This window comes from Neofelis nebulosa, chromosome 8 (genome assembly GCF_028018385.1).
Source record: "Neofelis nebulosa isolate mNeoNeb1 chromosome 8, mNeoNeb1.pri, whole genome shotgun sequence".
Lineage (NCBI taxonomy): Eukaryota > Metazoa > Chordata > Mammalia > Carnivora > Felidae > Neofelis > Neofelis nebulosa.
The window spans coordinates 83,051,412-83,071,964 of record NC_080789.1 but is presented as its reverse complement, the minus strand read 5'-3'; the positions used below and the strand labels follow the sequence as shown (position 1 = coordinate 83,071,964).

Here is a 20,553-nt window from a genome sequence, read left to right as displayed (position 1 = left end):
AATGTTCTGGGTTTTAATGCCTGTACATTAATATTGTAGTGTTTAGAGACAGATGGTTACAGCTTTTTCTCGCATCTTGATGTTCAATACTGCCATAAACTCTTTGGTTGATTTTGAATCTTTATATTTATATCACTTTTGGAATTTCCCATTAGTATCTGTGCACTAAGTTTGGCTAAAACAATTATACTTTATTTTTTATGTTTATTCATTTTTGAGACAGAGACAGAGACAGAGTGCGAGCAGGGGAGGGGCAGAGAGAGAGAGCGAGGCACAGCATCCGAAGCAGGCTCCAGGCTCTGAGCTGTCAGCACAGAGCCCTATGTGGGGCTTGACCACACAAACCGTGAGATCATGACCTGAGCTGAAGTTGGACGCTTGACCGACTGAGCCACCCAGGTGCCCCCAATTATGCTTTTTCTTTCTTTCTTTTTTTTAAAAGGTGATACTAATCTTGGATCTGCTTTGGACAGAAAATATTTTTAGCTGGACAGTAGTTTTTCAGAAATTAAATGCTTGTCTTTGTAAAACCATAATAGTGTAATCAGAGAAACATATGCAGCTCAGCATGGTTACCAAGATTGGAATTTCCTGGGTAGTAGAGAATAAATAGTTTTGATGCAGAAGGGAAAAGAAGCAGAAAATGAACTTTAGAACTCTTAGGTATTTGCAAACTATTTATGTCAACACTATTGGAAAGATTTTTGAAAAGTGGGCCCTTGCTATGAGAGCTAAAGTAGCCCAAGTCACTAAATGAATAGATTTGTTTATTTATTTGACACATGTATATTGACTGCTACATACGTGCTGGGTATTGTGTTACATCTTTCACCTCTCCTGTCGCACATAATCCTTACAACAGTTTCTGAAGTGGGCATTGTTGATCATCCCACAAATGATGATGGTACGGAAGCTTGAGGAAGTTAACCTGTCCAGGACAAAAAGCTAGAATGTGGTGGAGGTGGGTTTTGAACCCAGGTCTGTCAGATCCAGAGCTAAGATATATTGCCTCTGTCTCTGTCTTTACGCACGTGGACCATTTTGCTGTAAAACTTTATATAGTTACACTCTGTTGCCCCTTTCCTGCAAGCATGTATAGGTTATCTTTTTTGGAGCCTGTTAGGTCTTAGATAACTTAGAGCAGATACATGTTGTTGGAATAACAGACCCAGCAAGGTTCTCATAAGAGAAAGCCGTGAGTCAATCGTCTTTTTTTTAAGGGGTCAGTGGGCATTACCAGTTCAGTTTTTGAGAGGGAACATACCGCTTTGAGGACTTATCTGCATTTTGCTAATTACTAAATGTCCTGTTCATGGGAAAAAGAACCAATGATGTTAAGTCCTATGTTCTCCATGGCTCCTCTATGACTGACATAGGATGTATCTACTAAGGCATTTGTTTATGGTCACTGTGATTTTGGTCTCTTCTATTTACTGAAGTATCTCCAGATCCTCAAAGAGTACCTGGCACGTGGTAGGTACAGAACGAATATTTGTTAAATGAACGAAATGAGATTATTTCTAAGATGTGATAGAGGGCTACATTTATATGTATTATTCATTTCAGCTCAAGTTTCAGAGTAAGTTATACTGGCACAGTTTGAGGTCCTATGAGATGGAGAAAAAACATTATCTACTGCAATTGCAGGCACATCATTCATGACCCTTAAAACAAATTATAAAGTGTTCTTTTCTCTATGTTATCCATGAAGAGGCTGAGTCTTAAAGACTGTGTCACCTTCTCCTGGCTTGGACAGTCATTTGCAATCTCAAAGACTTCTCCCCACTATGCCTCCGGAGTGGTACTTCACACCATTCAGCATGGAAGAGGAGCAGATAATGGAATGTTCTCTAAATATCTGCAGCTCTCACTTTGTTTACAGTGCTGTCCAGATTCCTCCATAGAGGTGGCCAGGCTGGGTGATGGTTAAGAGCCAGGCTCTGTACTCTGGTGCAGCCAGCAGCTCTATCTTTGCTCTGTGACCTTGAGCATAAAACCTTTTTGAGCCTTAGTTCCCTCATCTATGAAATGGGGCTGATGATAGTGACTACTTCATAGGATTTTCATGAAGACCCAATGGGATCATTTACGTAGAGTGCTTAATTTAATGCCTGGCATGTAAAAGTGCTCAAAATTAGCATTAAAATGTCTAACCATTTAGGCTTGGTAATTAGCTTTTCTTCTGTAAATATAAAGATTATGGAATATATTCACCGGTATCCACTAATACAGAGTAGACTGTGTGGCAGTTGTAACCAACACAGTGTATGTGCTATCAGTTTTAAACGTGGTTAATTGGTAATTCATTTGTGAGCCCTTAAATATGCTCTAAATTTGATCTGCTCTAATAAACATATGAGTGACTTGCAATAATAATTATTATAATAATTACTGCCAGTGTTTCTCCCGTTATTTCTTAAGCATTATTGTAGGCGCCTTATTTACATTATCATTAATCTTTGAATTAACCATCAAAAGAAGGCATTGTTGTCTCTATTTCATAGATAAGGAAACTGAGGCTATGAAGAATGAGCTTTGTTCAAGATCATATAGCTACAAAAATAATAGAGTCAAGCATCAACTCTAGCCCACATTTTCCCACTGTGCAGCATTTAATTACACGTACAGTTTCCTAGTTGATTGTAACAGAACTAAAAAGCAGTTACCACTTGTTGAATGAACTGTTAATTAATGTTTCATGCTTTCAAGAGTTTTTTTCACCTTTCTTGCCTCATCTGTTTAGGAGGAGTATTTTTGAGTCCGTTTACCCCAAAATGTAATTTAAAATAGTAACTAATAATAATAAATGTGGGGAGGGAATAACCTCACAGTTCCACCATATTTAAGTCCTATTTAGCACCAAAAACTTTATTGTCTTTAAAAACTAATACACAGGAGGAAAAAAAAAAACACACAGTTGATTCAATGTCCCTTACATTTAGAAAGGATGGGGGGTTTCGATGAGTGAACAGTAAGGATGGATTTGTATGAGCTACTATTGACTGTTCATTTTCCCACCTGGCCAAAACTGATCAAACGACGTTACCCATGGCAATTAACTTTCCTATGCCTCACTTCTTCAACAAAGTAGGGATTAAACTGTAAATTTCTAAAGGGCAAAGACTGTATCTTATTCTTCCTTATACTCCTAGTATCTACTTCAATAAAGGTTGTTGAGCTAACCTCAGTGGGGAGTAATACCTAGATTAGGACGACCATTAATAGAAAGATCTGAAAGATTACATTGTACCAATTCTTACTCCATTTCCAGTCAGGAAATGAGTATTAGGATTGCTCTCTGGATCTCTCCCTCCCTTGCATCTTTTTATGTGATTCTGCAGGCTGGTTTTAGGGATTCCAAATAACTAGGAAAGAATAATGTGCTAAACTTTGCCCTTTAGTTACAGATGAATCCCACTTGGGAAGCAGATGCTTCTGTAAGAGAAGGGGCTGAGAAAAGGCAGAAAATGTGGTAGAGATGTAGGAATGTGCTACAGCATTCCTGGTGGGCTTGTGACAGTTGACTGCGCCCATCTCTTCCCAACTCTGTGTTCAGTGACTTCATGTTGATAGCAATGAAGTGTTTTCCCTTCAATTTTAAGGATTCCTACGATAGAAAAGACTAAACTTCCTTATGAGAAAATTGTTATTATATCTCATTATTACTTATAATAAACAGCTCTTCTGTAGGAAACCCCTCTTGTCAGTGTATCACTCTAGACCTCAAACTTTCAGATAAACCCCAGACCAGGTGTTAGCATTTAGAAGACTGTGTTTTTAGCTTAAACTACCTGTTCTGAAAGTGTGGCTTCAGGACTAACAGCAAAAGCAACACCAGCATTACCCAGGAATTTGTTAAAAATGCAAATTTTTGGTCTCCACTGCAGACCAATTGGATAAGAAATTCTGGGGACTGGGCCAGTTTTTACCAAGTCCTCTAAGTAATTCTGAACCACCGGCTTCGACTTTGTCTTACCATAACGCCGTGGCAATGACAATCCAGTAAAAATGCTTAAGTTATGCTAAAATATTCTCTCCCATCCTTCTGAAATCTTGATCCAATAAACATCTCTTAATAGATGCTCATGAAAGGTTCTTTTATATATTATTTAAATATCGGACACACCATGTGTTAATCAACAATTCTCCTGGGTGAGACTGCATTCAGTTGACAGATTGCAATATGTTTATCATTTGTTGAAAGTGATTTCTAATATTTGACCTTAAATCCTATTAAATAGATGAAAATCCACAGAAATTCTCTTAAGAAATATCCAGAGAAATATTTACAGTTCTGCTACATCTCTTGTTGATCAATTGTCTGTGCAAACATGAGAAGAGAGTTCATCTTGTTACTATATTGACAGAATATAAAGGTGAAAGTTGATTAACTTACAGGAATAGAGTCACATTTCAGGTCCACAAATGAGAGGGTGGGGGTAGAAGGAGGAGAGAAACCTTGAAAGGCATTTGACAGGGGAAGGTTGTATTCCCCAGATAGCCCTGTCAAGCAGCTCTGTCGACAACTAAAAGAAGAAAACAAATAAATTGGATGCTGTGTGAATGTCACAAGACCAGGATATAAACACGTATGACATGGGGAGAAGTAAATACCAATAATTCACGTTCTCACAAAATGTTTTAGAATGGGATCTTCTAGCTATGCCGGAATGAAAAGGAAAAAAAAAGTGATGTCTAGGTAAATCTCCAAGACACTGGTCCAGCACTCACCTTTTATTCATAATGCCAACCCTTAAAAAGCACCATTGCCAGTACAATAGGGCCAAATAACAAAAACAGAAACAGTGTGTGACAGGACTCAGGACTCATCCATCTAGAAATGGATCTAACATTCAGAGAACATTTCATCTCTGTTTAACTTTCTAACCCACAAGAGAGAATGCAGCCTTCGCTCTAAGCAGACAAAGAATATCTTTAGACAGAAGGTGGAATTTAGCACTTCGGTTTTCTCTTTACACTAAAGAGAAAACAAATTGTAGACACGTGCATCCAAAAATTGATTTAAGATGACAGTAGTTGTCTTTTGTTCCCATTGAAAAAAAACTCATTCCAAGCTTTTCTTATTAGCATAATTCTCCATCTGTACATGAACTGACTGGACAAGTTCTTAAAGCCTCGATGCCCTCTCTACACTACTTTCCCCGATGCTACCCCACTCTTATTTGGCTTTGTGCTCAGTGACACCACCTGTCCACCCCAGGCCTGGGTGTCTGGTCCAATGAGTGCCTTATTGAAAACCTTAGATAACTGCTTTTTTCCTGTTCCATGAGGCTCACCTCACCAAATCTAATGGAAGCTCTGGCCCAGAATCCAGGAATGTTGTTCCAGATAGACCTGGCGGGTGTCTCATTAACATGAGCTCCTCCTCCCTGCCTGGGAAGTCAGAACACCCTGTCTTCCTGGAGCGTCCATGTCCTGCCAGCTCAGGAAACAAGACCCTTAGTCTGGCGTGAGAAATCTGATTACCTCCCCATGGCCACAAAGCTTTCAGTTTTAAGTTTCGATAAATGCTACTCTTCTAAAAGGTGCTGAACACCAATAAACCCTCTGATACAGAAGTATTGTTCTAACATGCAGATCTGTAAGAAAAAGAAGTCCCCCCTCCTGGAACCCACTGAGCCCTAGCACAAGGCTAAGAAATTAAAATGTGTTGAGTTTAACCAGGTTCCATAGCAAATGTGCTATACAAAGATCTCAAAGTGAAATCCAAAAATCCAAGAGGGTAATCAGTTTCATAATATTTAGACATGTTATGAAGTAAAACCAAGATTATAAGAAGTATATTTAAGATGCTTTCTGTTCAAAAGAGTCAAAAATTCTGCATAATTGGGTAACTTGGCTCTTTTCTGTTTTCACTAGACTCTTTCTGGATGGTCTAGCATTTCTAATGGCTTCAATTACTTCACATATGCTGATGACTAACAAGTGTTTATCTGCAGCTCAGACCTCCTTCCTGAGCTCTAGGCCCCTGCAGTGAGCTTTGAATCCCTGTGGGCATCTTCGTTTTCCACTCCCATTCTGCTCTTCCTCTTGTATCTTGTGTCTCCTTAAATATCAACACCATCCACCTGGCAGCTCAAGTCAGGTGGCTGAGCACCTTCCTGACCCCTCCAACCCCAGCAGCCTTCACATCTGGTCTTTATTTAGGGCCCAAGGATTCGGCCTCCCTCGTGTCACTCAAACACACCCACTCTCTCTCCCCACTGCTAGCTGAGCTCAGGCACTCATCATTTCTCCATAGATGCACAATGGCCTCCTAGCTGGTCTTCCCTTCCCAGTGCATTCTTCACAGCCTGAAGGACCATTCTCAAGGGCAAAGTAGATCATACCATCCCTCCACTTCAAACGCCCTAGAAGGAAACAAAAGTCCTTTGTGACCTACCTCCTGGCCATCTCTGTAAGCACTTCTTGTGCCTTCTCTTATCCTCTGCACTGGAGCTATGGGAGTCCTCGATGTTTACTCTGCACTTCTGGATGCCTTTGTACCTACTGGTACTTTCTTGACCCTTCCTCACATCCATCTCCTAACTAGTTTCTGCTTATCCTTCCAAATCCATCTCCCTTCAGGAAGTTTCCCCCAGTTGCCTTTGGGTTAATCACCCCTCCTGTGTATTATGGAAGATGAGGTCCTAGTACTTAGATGGTATTCTAACTTCACTGTGCTCTCTTTCCCCACTGGACTGAGAGAGAGAGAGCTCCTTGAAGGCTGAGACTCTATCTTTTCACCTCTCAGTTCCCAGAGCTGTGCAAAGGGTCTGGCTAGTGTATGTCCTCAAAAGAGTTCTGTCAGTTGACCATGAGAAATGCCCTAGAATGAGGTCATATGTTCCCGGGCACCTTCTTGCTGGAAACTGGCCTAATGAAAGCTACAAAGGAGTAGATACTACTAACGTGGGAAAATTTGTTCAAGCAAGGCACAGAGGCAGATTTTTAACATGCGGGTCCAGTTAGGCCTGATTGTTGGAATGTGTCTCTCATAAAGACAAAGAGAGGAGTCTTGGCAAGTGCCAGCTTCACAAGAGCCTCTAGGGACAAAGATAGCCATGTGGGAGAGAGCCCAACCCTGTGCATGCACCTGCAAACAAACACTAACAAGGACATATAGGCACGTGCTTCAGGATTTAACAATCCTCACAGAAGCAAGTTGAGGAGCCTCCATCTGGTTTGTTGCCAATGAACAAAAAAGGAGGTCTTTCTTCCATTGTTTCAGTTGTGTAAATTCTTAATGTGACAATACATAGTGAGTCCCTACAGGTCTTATCAAACTTCTACCTAACTTTTAAAAATGAACTTTGAGAAAGAAGTTCATCCCTGACTTGGAAATGTCAGTCATGTTGTGGTCTACACAAATAACTTCAGTATCATTACTCTGCACCTGCCGGTCCTCTGCTGAAAAGTTGCCTCCCTGGGTCCTACCTGCTTTGTTTTCTGCCCAGATCTCTCCAGCCTGTGCCATGCTCCTGTATTTTAATGCTATATCCCTGTGCTGGGAATGTTACTTACTATTAATTTATCAGCCAGTCCAAATGATGGAAGAGCCGGCACTAAAGGAAGGTCTGGCTTTTGGCATCACGGCCCAGTAGAAACCTGAACAGCGCTCAATTTGAGAACCCACGGGGGCACAAGCAAGTTACTGATTATGTAAACAAGGAGAGACTAGGATAGAGGCGTTACCCTAAAATGCTATGTTGATGTTGTAAGTAAACACTTCTGCTACCCTGTGGTGTAAAGCTAGCCCTAGGGGTAGAAATTATTACCAAACCAGTCATTTAATGGCTTACCAGGTGACACTCAGCTACCCTTCCAACATCCGTCTCTAGGAAAACCGTACTTAGCCGAAGATGCGCTTAGGGTTGCTTAGGGTTTCTATCCTAAAGTACAACTTAGCAACATTTTAATGTTTCCAAAATTAAGGGTGAACAGATACACTTTGATTAGAAACTCTAAATCACATTTGCAAAACTTCAGGGCACTAAAAAAGAAAATCTGGTTTGACAAAGCAGTCGAGTATCTTTTGTCTCAAAGTTGTTATTCCTCTTCCCAGCGTCCTCTCAGCCAGACACGTGCCTTTCTTTCCTTCATGGACACTCAGGCACGTGGGGATCACCTCCTATTTCTCCCTTGCCAGTGTCCTCCTATCAGCATGCAATAGCCAAGACATACAGATTCTGCTAGGACCACAACTTTCCTCTCTGTCTCTTTCCCTGACTTTGTGTCATCTCAGCTCCTGCCCACCTGATATATTAATTCTGCTTAGATTAGTAAAATAATAATCCTGATGTGGGTTGGATGCCAACCCACCCAACACCACTGCTCATTTTCCTGAAACATGATGCCTTGAATCACGTCATTTGTCTGATTAAAAATTTTCACGGGAGTCCCACTGCTTATGAAATCAATCCTGTATCCCTAGATTTTTAACTTACCTTTCTGCTCTATGTCTTGTTATTTCGACTGCGGGTAAATGTTTACTACTCTCCCCCCACAATTGTGCCGTCCTACCTCTGTGCTATTGCTTGTGCTATTTCACCCAAACCACCTGGTTTGAGTGCTGGTTTCATTATTTACTAGCTTTGTGCTTCTGTTTCCTCATTTATAACATGAGGATCATAACAGCACCTGCTTCATGGGGTTTTGTGATGATTGCAGAGGAAATCCATACAAAGCCCTTAGAAGACGGCCAGCACAAAGTAAGTAGTCAGTAAATGTTAGCGATCATCATTATTATTATCATCATCCTTTTCAAGGACCATTTCAAATCCACCTCTTTAGTGAAGTCTTTTTAAATTGCCCAACTCAATGTTGTTTTTTTCCTCTTTTTGTACTTCTCTGAATAGCATTTGACATGTAATGCCCTGCCTTAGAATAGCATGTCCACTTATCTTGGCCTAGACTGGACCGTACACTTATTGAGGCTGAGGAGGTTTTATTCATCATTGTACACGCGAAAGGACCTTGCATAGCACCTGGCACATCAAAAGGACTTAATAAATACTGGCTAAATTGAAACAAATTGATTTTACTATTTTAAAAAACTCTGTTCCTCGAGCCGAGAGAAAAATAACACATAAAGATAAGTAAATGAAATGAGCACCTGGATAACAAGGATGTTATTGGTGAAAGACACTGAGATTGATGTCATTAGAATGCACGACTTGCCCTGATAACATCCTTCCGTCCATGTTCTCCATTGCAGGTCTGCCTAGTGGCGTATCTTGGTTTGTTTATGCTTTGTGTCTCATATCAAGTTGACGAACGGACATGTATCCAGTTTGTTATGAAAGTAAGTTGTTATTTTTTTCTCTTTTATCGTCACGTGGGGAAAAAAACACAAGTACAAAATAAAAGAATGATTTTTAAAGGGTTGCATATCAGATTATACTAGAAGTTGCATTTTTAGGCAGGCCAAAAAAATGTTTTAGGAGGGCATTCATCCAGACCCCAAAGGTAATGCTGGTCTTTTTTTTTAAGTCTTAATTTCCATGCACTAAGTTGGCATAGATCACATAAAGTCTGTCCTTCAGTGCCCTTACAAAGAATTTTGAAAATTCATCAGTTCAGCAAAACACTTGGCCAGGGAAAAGGTGTCTCTGTTACTGCCCACTTCCATATCTTGGGGTTTTTTAGAATATTTTAATAAGGAAGCAGTCTAAGTATATTTCCTCTCGTAGGTGGGATCACTGAGACAAAAAAAGTATATTGGGTGCATCCAAATGATCTGTGCCAAGAGCCTGAGGGTATTGGGGGTGGGGAGGTAGGTGGGTAGGATATGCATGGTTTAACATGTGTGTGTGTGTGTGTGTGTGTATGTGTGTGTGTGTGTGTGTGTGTGTCTTTCACGTGCATGTGATTTTTTTCTCCATTAAAGACAGTGCATTTGGTCGGAGCCCATTCAAGTACACAGCATTTTCACTGCACAGTAGAATCTAGTCCAAAGGGAAACATAGACACACCCTTTTAGAGTTCAGGGAGATAAAAACCCAACCCAGCAATCAGAGCTAGGAGAAATCAAATTCTTACATTTTCTTTCAACCACTTGTAGCAGACAACAAAATGTTTTCTGTAATATTCGTTTGTTGGGTATTTTTTTTTTTTTTGGTCCACTCACACTGTTTACTTTTTCTTCATAACCAAGCACATAACAATTAGATACTTCTTTGTTCACAAGAAAGCATAATGCATAAGAGTAAGTCAATTCTATTATTTAGAAATTACAAAGAGGCAGAAAATATGTTTTTTTTTTCAACGTTTTTTTAATTTTTTTATTTTTGGGACAGAGAGAGACAGAGCATGAACGGGGGAGGGGCAGAGAGAGAGGGAGACACAGAATCGGAAACAGGCTCCAGGCTCCGAGCCATCAGCCCAGAGCCTGACGCGGGGCTCGAACTCACAGACCGCGAGATCGTGACCTGGCTGAAGTCGGACGCTTAACCGACTGCGCCACCCAGGCGCCCCAGAAAATATGTTTTTTATTCTAGTATGGTTGAAGTGGTGGACATAAAAAAGCAAAGTGCTTATATTATATGTACATATATTTAAATCATGTTGTAAAAGGGTAATAATGGAATAAAAGTGCTCACATTATATTAACTAGTCAAAAAAAAGCTGGCTACACAAAATCTATGGTGTGATCCTACAGAAATAAAAAAAATAGCTCTCAGTGCATAGAAAAAATGGTTATCTGTGAGTAGTGGGAGGATAGCTGCATTTTGTAGTTTCTTCTTTAATTCTGAAATGTTCTCCAATAGTTAGACATAACTTTTCTAATTAAAAACATAATGGGGGTATCTGGGTGGCTCAGTCGGTTAAGTGCCCAACTTCTGCTCAGGTCACGATCTCACAGTTGGTGAGTTCAAGCCCCACATCAGGCTCTGTGCTGATAGTGCAGAGCCTGCTTGGAATTCTCTCTCCCTCTTTTTCTGCCCCTCCCCTGCTCTCTCTCTCTCTCAAAAAATAAATAAGTAAACTTAAAAAAAATAATGGATTCTTTAAAAAAAAAAAAACCGACAGAATTTGGTGGATATACCTACATTTGGAAATTTTAATTTTTCTGTCTGAGGGTGTTCCTTAAAGAAGGCCAGAGAGAGCAGACATCAGTCCATGTTTACTGTTTTTGTAGAGGTCTCACTAAACACAATAAGGCTTAGTGATGAATTAAAAAAAAAAAAAAAAAAAATCCCTGGAAGCCTAATAAGAAATGGCCTGTTAAATTACAGGGACCTCTTTCACTAGGTAAAAAGTGCTCTACACTACGTTCATCAGCTTATGTGAAATGCCCTCGTTTCCCCTCCAGATGACCCAGCAGAGGCCCCAAAGCCACCTCAACATCTGCACTTGAAATAAGGAGCAAGGGCAAAAATAAAATAAAAAAGTCACTGCCAATGTCAGCCAGGTTGAGAATTCCCCACTAGGAAGATCTCATTAGCCACCTTTTTTTTTTTTTTTCCACCTGTGACAGACATTGACAAATACGGAGGCACTTTTCTCTTCTCCTGAATGTGACCTTTAGTGATGCTTGCTGCCAGCTCTCTAAGGTGCCCGCTACATTATCTTCAGGTCTAAAATGAGCTTCAGTCAATCTCCAGGTTTTCCAAAGGCACAACAGGTTACAGCAGACTTTCCTTGTGTTTCCACACCATTGGATGGGGGGGTGGGGGGGAGGAACGAAATGGATCTTCATGATGTGTTTCTCACTTAGCCTTACCGCATTTTAGTGCCTGCGTATACCCTGGCCTAAGCTTTGTTGAAGATTTTTTTCTCTCCTGTTGGAAGACCCAGATGGCCAGGGCAACCAGTCAAGGGGTGCTAACTGCGTCTCTCTGCAGCCTGAGCACGCGCGCGCGCGCGCGCACACACACACACACACACACACACACTCCCTCCCTTTTTCTTGGAGACAATAGCCACGGGACTGGTCTTTTCATCTGAGGCTAGCGCAGTCCGCTCTCTGGCAGGCCCGCGACACCACCGGCGCATTCTTTCTTTCTCCCGGGGCTCTGCCCGCGGCCTTGGCGGGCCATTCGGCCTCCGATTGGGCCGCCTGCCTTTCCCCGTGGCCCTGTTTTCTCGGGGCTCACCTTGGTTATTTGCAGAAACGTGTCCGGTTCATGTGCTTGCAAACACTCCCGGGCACATTCCCCAGGAGGGCATTTAAGGCGCACTCGCCTCGTGCCCACAGCCAGGAGGCCCCTGGGCTGCTGCTACCGCCCCCTCCTGCGCGGCGAGCGGCAGCCGGGCCTCACCACCCCTGCCACCCGGGAAGGTAATTAAATCGAAGCCGAACCGCCCTCCTTCCAAAGTCACCGAGCGTTGAAGCCGCAGCCGGGTACCAATTAGAGGCAGCGAGCGAGCGGAGCCGCGCCTGGGCGCCGCTGTTACATAAGCTCCGGGGGCCTCGGCGCCCCGCCCGCTGCCGAGCGCCAGACACACGGGCTGACACCGGCAAGACAAATGCGTCCCGAGCCAGGCTTTTATCAAGATATATTTGCTCGCATTCCCAAGGTCATCGTAAACACTTTCACTGATAGTTTATTCGTGCCGCGTAGGTAAAACAAGCCACTTGATTTTAAATTACAGATTCTAACCCAGAAGCTTGTTGCTGTCAGATGGATTAAAAGCCAGTGAAGGGGGGGAGGGGGAGCGGTTGGGGAAATGCTACAGCGTTGCAGATGTAGCCCGCAGGCCTGGGGGATCAAGTATACATTTAGGTCTTAGCATGGATACGAAATTTGATGCTGTGGTTCACTCCTGTTTACTTGGCCTGATGCTTTCACAGAGTGGGAGATGCAGGATCACAATGTGTGAGCTATGCACCAACGAAAGTGTATTCATATTCAAGGAGCTAAGGGGCAAGGCTTTTGTTTGGGCTCCCAGCATATTTAAGTTGCTCACTTAAAATTGAGCAATCCCTGTGTCTGTGTAAATGTTTACATCTTTTCTACAAGCCAAGCCTGCATTGTTACTCCCACATGACAGAGAATAAGACAAAGCCCGTAAAGTTGATACCCTAAGAGTCTTGAGAACTGGCAGCTCTTTCCATCTCTAGTAATTTGTTTATTGATTTCACAAATACTTAAACAGTGCTGCTATGTACTAGAGGCAGCTCTAAGCCCTTTACAGATATCAACTCTTTTGATCCTTATAATAAGCCTATGACCATAGGGCTATTATGATCATCATTCCAAGTTTAAAGGTGAAGTAACATAGGTGTGCCGAGGAATGATTAATTTGCTCCAGGCCCACAGCTAAGAAAGGGAGAATCAGGCTTGAAAGCGGGCAGTCTGGCTCCCCTATTTATGCTCATAACCATCACTCGGCTGTACACTTGTTAAATGTCTTGAGCAAATCTTCCAATATCTAAGCCAAAAGGAGATCTTTTAAAAATAGGCAAACTTTTGGGGTACCTGGGTGGCTCAGTTGATTGGCTTTGATTAAGCCCTTTGACTTCGACTCAGGTCATGGTCTCGTAGTTCGTGGGTTCAAGCCTCACTTCCAGCTCTGTGCTGACAGCTCAGAGCGTGGAGCCTGCTTCGGATTGTGTCTCCCTCTCTCTCTGCGTCTTCTCTGCTTGTGCTCTTTCTCTCTCAAAAACAGAATAAACATTTTTAAAAAAACAGGCAAAATTCTCATTTCAGCAAATGGGTTTTCGTGATTGTGTGAGAGAATAATATTTTTGCAGCCATTCGAATTATTTACAGACTGAAGGAGGGATTATTGTCATTGCCTCAAGATAGTGTCCCAATGAATGTTATAGAAATCTGCTAAGGATGTGTGTGTGTGTTGGAGGTGGGAGGGTTATTACAAGACTTCCTCAGTTCCAGCCATTGGTGGCAATAAAATGTGCAGAGAAAACTCCAATTGGGGCCATTCTGCTAAGCAGATGACTCTCAGGTGGGAAATTACCCCTTTAATTTGGGCCTTCCCTCCTGGTAAAGTCACCAATGTACCCATGTTCCCAAAGCAAATAGCTCCCAGGTCCGTGCTGCCTGCACTGGAAACACAGTTACAGTGGGTACACATGTACAGCACCACCAGCACGATTTAATTTGGCTCTTGGTATCAGGAGTTTGAAGTCAATCGTCAGGCCTGAATATTTCATAACAACCCAGAATATTTCAAATATTCTACTCCAATGTTCCCACAAAAATAAAAACTCCTACATTTTAGCCTAAGCACTATAGTTTTTGCAGGAAATATGGCCACAAAAATTTAGGTGATGTGTTCAATTTCACAAATTAAATATTTCCTTTTTAAATGTTTTAATGGTGCCCCTTGTATTTATCTGCTTCCCTTCCTCCAAAGGAGGACTAAACACGTTGAATAGAAGTTATCCTTGTTGGAGCGCTTGGGTGTCTCAGTCGGTTAAACGTCTGACTTTGACTCAGGTCATGATCCCTCAGTTCATGGGTTCGAGCCCCACTACATTAGGCTCTGTGCTGAGAGCTCAGAGCCTGGAGCCTGCTTTGGATTCTGTGTCTCCTTCTCTCTGCCCCTCACCCCCCTCATGCGCTCTCTCTCTCTCTCTCTCTCTCTCTCTCTCTCAAGAATAAATAAACATTATGGGGCGCCTGGGTGGCGCAGTCAGTTAAGCGTCCGACTTCAGCCAGGTCACGATCTCGCGGTCCGTGAGTTCGAGCCCCGCGTCAGGCTCTGGGCTGATGGCTCGGAGCCTGGAGCCTGTTTCGGATTCTGCGTCTCCCTCTCTCTCTGCCCCTCCCCCGTTCATGCTCTGTCTCTCTCTGTCCCAAAAATAAAAAAATAAAAAAAAAAAATTAAAAAAAAAAAAAAAGAAGAAATAAACATTAAAAAAAACCCTGAAAATTACAATAAAAGAAAGTTATCCTTGTTATGTCCCTGAGATATAAGATGTTTCAATAAACTGTTTCAGGGATGAAAAAACTTGAGTTCCATCTGGCAATTCTTCAAGAGATTTGAAAAAGATTAGTGTATGCGTTTATGATATCTTTGATGAAGACATGCAAAGAATCCATGCACTCCTTGGCTTTGCAGCCATGTTAAGACAAAGTGGCTTTAACCAGTTCCACTCTCTTCCTGTGCCCTCAGTCAAGTTTTCAAGCAAACTAGACACATGGATAGGGCACCAGCACACACACACACACACACACACACACACACCACATTCAAGAAGAAAAAAATACATTTTTAAGTATTCTATATTTAAGACTTGAAAACACTTGAAATTGTCACCATGTGGAGAATAACTCATTTGGAGGACTTTTGTACACATATTTTATAATCTTGGCTATATGTTTTTATTTTAAACTACATATCATTGGAAGTAGAGAGAGTGCATAATTTTTTCAGAGCTGCTTTAATCTAGCCCTGGACATGAGTAGAACTAATCTTACTTTGGGGAGTTCACATTCATGAGAACTGCCCTACACACAACATTGGACGATGGTAATGTACATCTCACATTAGGAACTTGGTTCAGTACACTAGTCCCGACAGTTGGGGACTCTGTTCCTCATCTAGAGCCTCAGTAGGTGGGACCAGAAACATTTCCAGTAGGTGAGTACAATCCCAAGAACATTTCTTGTCATATAAAATGGTTTATATTGTGACTGTGTCAACAAGCACTCACAGTTTTTGATCAACATATTTCAGGTGTAGGCTAAATGTCTTGTTCGGGGATTCCATGGTTCTTTAGCAGCAGAGTTGGAACTTGAACCAGACTTTTCCATCACAAGGCTATCAACACAGGCCAATGTGTTCAGAGCCTCGGCAGCTGAGGAGCCATTTAGAGTTAATTTTTGTACTCAGGAACTAGATGGTTAGAGGTGGACTTGGGTTGACACTTGTAGGTGAGGAAGCTGACATCAAGTCGTCTACCTTCTGGAACCATAATTTTTTTTTCTAGCAACCTCTTACTGGGGCTCCTGGCATTTCTGGACACAGGTTGGCAACCACTATATTGACCACAGTCATTTTTATTAACCTGTGTTGCTAGTTGATCGATCACTGCCAATTTTGGCCAATACAGTGTTTTCATTGCCTTCTAGCCTTTCATTTACCTTCTAGCCTTTCTGCAATCTTCATATGAGCAGCTTTTGAGGTCAAAACAATCATGGCATGTCTTTCAGGGATGGCTCTCATGTTTGGGATTCATCTAAAGTTTGCTACATCCATATACAAGTATCCACCATCAAGCTAATATTGTTGGCTTGGTGTATGCAAAGCACTCCGCATCCATATGGCAAATAAAAATACGATCAGGGCTTACGGATTGCTTCACTAACAAATCGACATGGAACCATTCCTATGTCACGAGTACTCCGTTACTGAAAAGACAACAGCCCCATCCTTCAGGGAACTTCCTGCCAGAGAAGAAAAAGACCAGCTTTTATTAATGAGTTTTGTCAAATAGTCACCCGCTGTGCTTTGTAACTGGAAAGGTTTTCTTCTGCTTTCTTGCAGCTCTTGTACTTTCTGCTGAGTGCCCTGGGCTTGATGGTCTGCGTGCTGGCCGTGGCCTTCGCTGCCCACCACTATTCGCAGCTCACACAGTTTACCTGTGGAACAGCACTTGATGCCTGTCAGTGCAAACTGCCCTCCTTGGAGCCGCTCAGCAGGACCTTTGTGTACAGGGATGTGACTGACTGTACCAGCATCACCGGCACGTTCAAACTGTTCTTACTCATCCAAATGATTCTTAACTTGGTCTGCGGCCTTGTGTGCTTGGTGGCCTGTTTTGTCATGTGGAAACACAGGTACCAGGTCTTTTACGTGGGTGTCCGAATGTGCTCCCTAACAGCTTCCGAAGGCCAGCAGCAAAAGGTCTAACATACTCGCTCAAAGGTGGGAGAGAAAACAGCACACTGACTAGCTGGGGTCAAAAAAGGAAAAGGAAAAAGAAAAAGAAGAGGAAGAAAGGAAGAAAAAAAAAACTTTCAACAATAACTAATATTCACTGTTGTAAATGAATATTGTTCTATTTTTCAGGAAATAAGAGCATTTCTTCAGGTTTCTATAGTATTTTTAAAAATTCTTACAGGGAAAATAAGATCCAAATTGACTTTAAGACATTAAAAGAACACTGAACGGGGAAGGAATGGCATACATTTATTTTTGCAGGTTGGAGTTTATTTCTTAGTACAGATTACCCCCACCCCCGCTTTCTGAACATAGAGCATTCCCATGAAAACTTCCGTGAACCGAAATGGGGTAAAGCGAAGACACTGTTTTGTAGAAGCAGAAATCTTCAGATTTCTTTTGGTTGGCGAAAATGGGTGCTAATGTAGATATTTCCTAAAGCAAAACGGCGTAGAGCAAACTTTCGGATAGCGGGGAAAACCTGTACTCATTTTATTCATTATTTATATAATCCTCTTTCCTGTTCAGTTTATAGTGTGCATTGGCATTTCAGGACCACTTGCTAAATTTTGCGGTCGTTTCCAGAACTTCCCACCTCCCCCCATTCCTTTCACTATGCCTTGTAGAAAGGGGGGAGAGCTGAGCAACTAGGTTGACTCTCTGGATTCTCCCTGGTTAGAGATGTCTTCAAGGCATGAAACAGCTTCAAGGGTCAGAGTAGAAAAGGAAGAGACTTTGCAAAGGCTAAATAATTATCAGCACCTGGGCTGGGGTGGAGGCCTTTTCTCTTCCGCTCCCTTAGTTTGGCTCTGTAAGTAGATCACTTACTAAATACTTTGGATGATTGTCTGCTTCTCAATAATTGAAAGTTGGTGGTAGTTGTATTCTTAATGATGTAGAAGGCTTAAAAATAATTACATTATGCTTCTATTCTACCATCTAAAACAAATCATTAAAACTAATTTCTACCTAATTGTTAATTATAATTATGCTCAGAAGCCTACTTAATGAGCCCTGTCTGTACTTATGTAGCACCATCGGCATTAGGAGAAATTACTCTCACAAGAGAGGAGGCTTAAAGATTCTTTCTTCTGAAAGCCAAGCTTTACAAAGGAGAAGAAAAAAATTTCTTTATTAATAGCTCAGGTTAAAAATATTCATTTAAACAAAAACAAGAGCATTTGTAATGGGAAATGTTTATACAAATAGCACATTTGTGATACGTTATAAAGTATCTCTCTTGGCAGCTAAGTACTTTTGAGGAAGACTGGGTAATGCCGAAGTGTTCCATTCACAAAAGTGCATCTGATATGCAATCTTATTATTGATATTTGTATCCAGTCAACCTAGAGACTTGAACTAATGTCTTGATGTCCTTATTTGAGCATATGCCCATTGACTGGGAAGGTAATTTTTATTTTGTTTTGTTTTTAAGTTACTGTGACTTAAAAAAGCACAGGCACGCTGGGGTGGGAGTCTTTTCTCTCTTACTTGGTTCTGAACAATACCAATATTTTAAGGAAGGAGCTCAGAATGCAAATGCATGCAGCATAAATGTTATCAAGATCTTTCTCTCTTAGCATGCTCTATTGAAATCAGAAATTCAAGATAATAATTGAGATGAATTTGCCTCTCCACATTGCCTTTTGATATACTCTGCTAGTCATGAAATTCTACCCTACAAGAAAATCATTTTCTTGTTTGCCTTAGAAAATAGTTGAACAATTCCATTGGTTGTGACGATAGTGTCAATTTCTACACAATATAAATATCCAAATAAAAGGAAAAACATTAAGTCAGTTAGTTGGAGAATTGTAAAAAGCTTTTATGTCCTCCAGATAAAACACCTGATTAACAGATGTTAAAACCTTTTTTTTTAATGTATTGACTTGCTTAAAAAATGGCCTTCCTACACACCAGCTCAGGCCAAGAACTCACACTTAGTAGATAAGACTCTGGAGCAGAGGTTGGATTACACGCAAAAACTATATCGAGAGAACACCAAGCATCCGGATGATGACCTAAAAAAAAAAAACAATAGCTGAATCCATTCTGATTTGGACAGTTTTTGACATAAAGAAGAAAATGACAGAGAATCTGAAATATTGTAGGCTGTTCTGTAAAGAGAGAGAAACTGATGATTTAATGCTAATTGCTATGAATCAGGCACCACTAGAAGCACACCCTGAATTCCTTTTTATAGCAAACACTACTGGTTTTATATTAGAAAATTAAAAGTCTACACATCACTAAGGTGCTCAATGTTTTACAAACAATTCACAGGGTATTTCACATGGTAGAATAACTTTAGTTTATGTGTTTCTTTTTCTAAATAATGCAACCAGAAAAGGATGAGACAATAAGTTTGATAATAATCAGGATATATATATATAGATATATAGTTCTCTTGAACTATCTAGAACTATCTCTTGAACTATATAGAATTATATATCTATAATTCTATAGATATATAGATCTCTTTGGAGATATATATATAGATATATATATCTATAGATATATATATAGATATATAATTATGTGTGTAATTAAATCATTCTTAAATCTCCAAAGGAAAAAAAAAAAACATAAGTGAAAGAAGGAACAAATAAATAAAGAAGGAAAGAAACCAAGAAAAGATTCCTGTGCTGTGAACTCACTGAGTATTGATACATGTAAGAATTGTGTTGCATGAATAACGAACTGCTTTACGCTGGATTTAAAGTATTTTGAGGTTGTGTTTTGCAAATATTGAAGTTACAATAACCGGCAACAGAAAAGGAACAGAGACACAGCTTTACACTTAGCAAAATGTTACATTTAAAATCTGTCAAGGAGCCAAGATGGTGACTGTCTCTTCTAAACCATAAAACAGTAAGATTTGCGCAATCCTCCTCCTCTTCCACCTCCTTCAGGAGAATTAAATGAATCAAGACTTTGGAAAGAGTGGAAACTGCCGGGACTTGGCAGTACTTGAAATAGGAGGAATACAGCAGCCTAAATGTACAGACTTTGTAACCAAGCCCACCCGATCGGTCTGTGCCTTCACGTGACCACCATCTGTGCCTCCCTCGCTCTGTCCAAATTTGTGGAGGCAGCTCCTTGGAGCCAAGCCTAAAAATATAGCTACACCAGGCCCTAGAAACTGTAGTCAAGTAACAGGCCTGACTTTTTTCCCCTCTTTGAATTAAACGTCTGTCTATATGATCTCTTTGGAGGGGTTTCCAGCTGCAATAGCCATGTGTTCTGACAGCGAGAGCCCATTATGTGTGTGTTTTCTATTCATGGGCAGGACATCAGAATCTCTTAATATTCTTGTACTTCTCCTCTTGCATGCATTGTATCTGGAATATGTTTATAGATTTTTAGTAAAAGGTGGGGTAGAGGTTATCCAAGGAAGATTCTGAAGGACAACAGTGGAGCAGTTACTTAACCAGAAACAAACTGAGAGGTTGCCCTGAAAACCAATCCTATCCTGTCACGAAACAAACCTTCACATTTTCTAGTAATTACCTCTCAACTATTGCCATGGAGCCGTTAATTTCTGTAAATCATGCTGGCTATCAGTTTTTACTATACTCAGAAAACTCTGTCATGTTTTTAGATGTACACTGAATATGCAGGACAGTGTTAAAAAGAGCTGATGGCCAAATATACTGACTTGTGGTGGAAACATTTGTTTCGATGAAGGCTCAGTGTTTC

General features: G+C 41.0%; 1 protein-coding gene across 3 annotated transcripts in view; it reads left to right on the top strand.

Moving 5' to 3' along the window:
* SSPN (sarcospan) overlaps positions 1–18,892 on the top strand; it is a 36,842-nt gene extending 17,950 nt beyond the window's left edge. Inside the window, exons 1-3 of one of the 3 annotated variants that reach the window (XM_058743300.1) lie at positions 8,628–8,711; positions 9,218–9,304; positions 16,459–18,892. In XM_058743300.1, coding sequence (XP_058599283.1) covers positions 8,661–8,711; positions 9,218–9,304; positions 16,459–16,824 — 504 coding nt within the window. In that variant the 5' untranslated portion in view covers positions 8,628–8,660 and the 3' untranslated portion in view covers positions 16,825–18,892. Of the gene's footprint in view, positions 1–8,627; positions 8,712–9,217; positions 9,305–16,458 lie in introns of those variants that run through there. The other 2 variants (XM_058743298.1, XM_058743299.1) reach the window with 2 other exon arrangements.
* Positions 18,893–20,553: the final 1,661 nt, after the last annotated feature.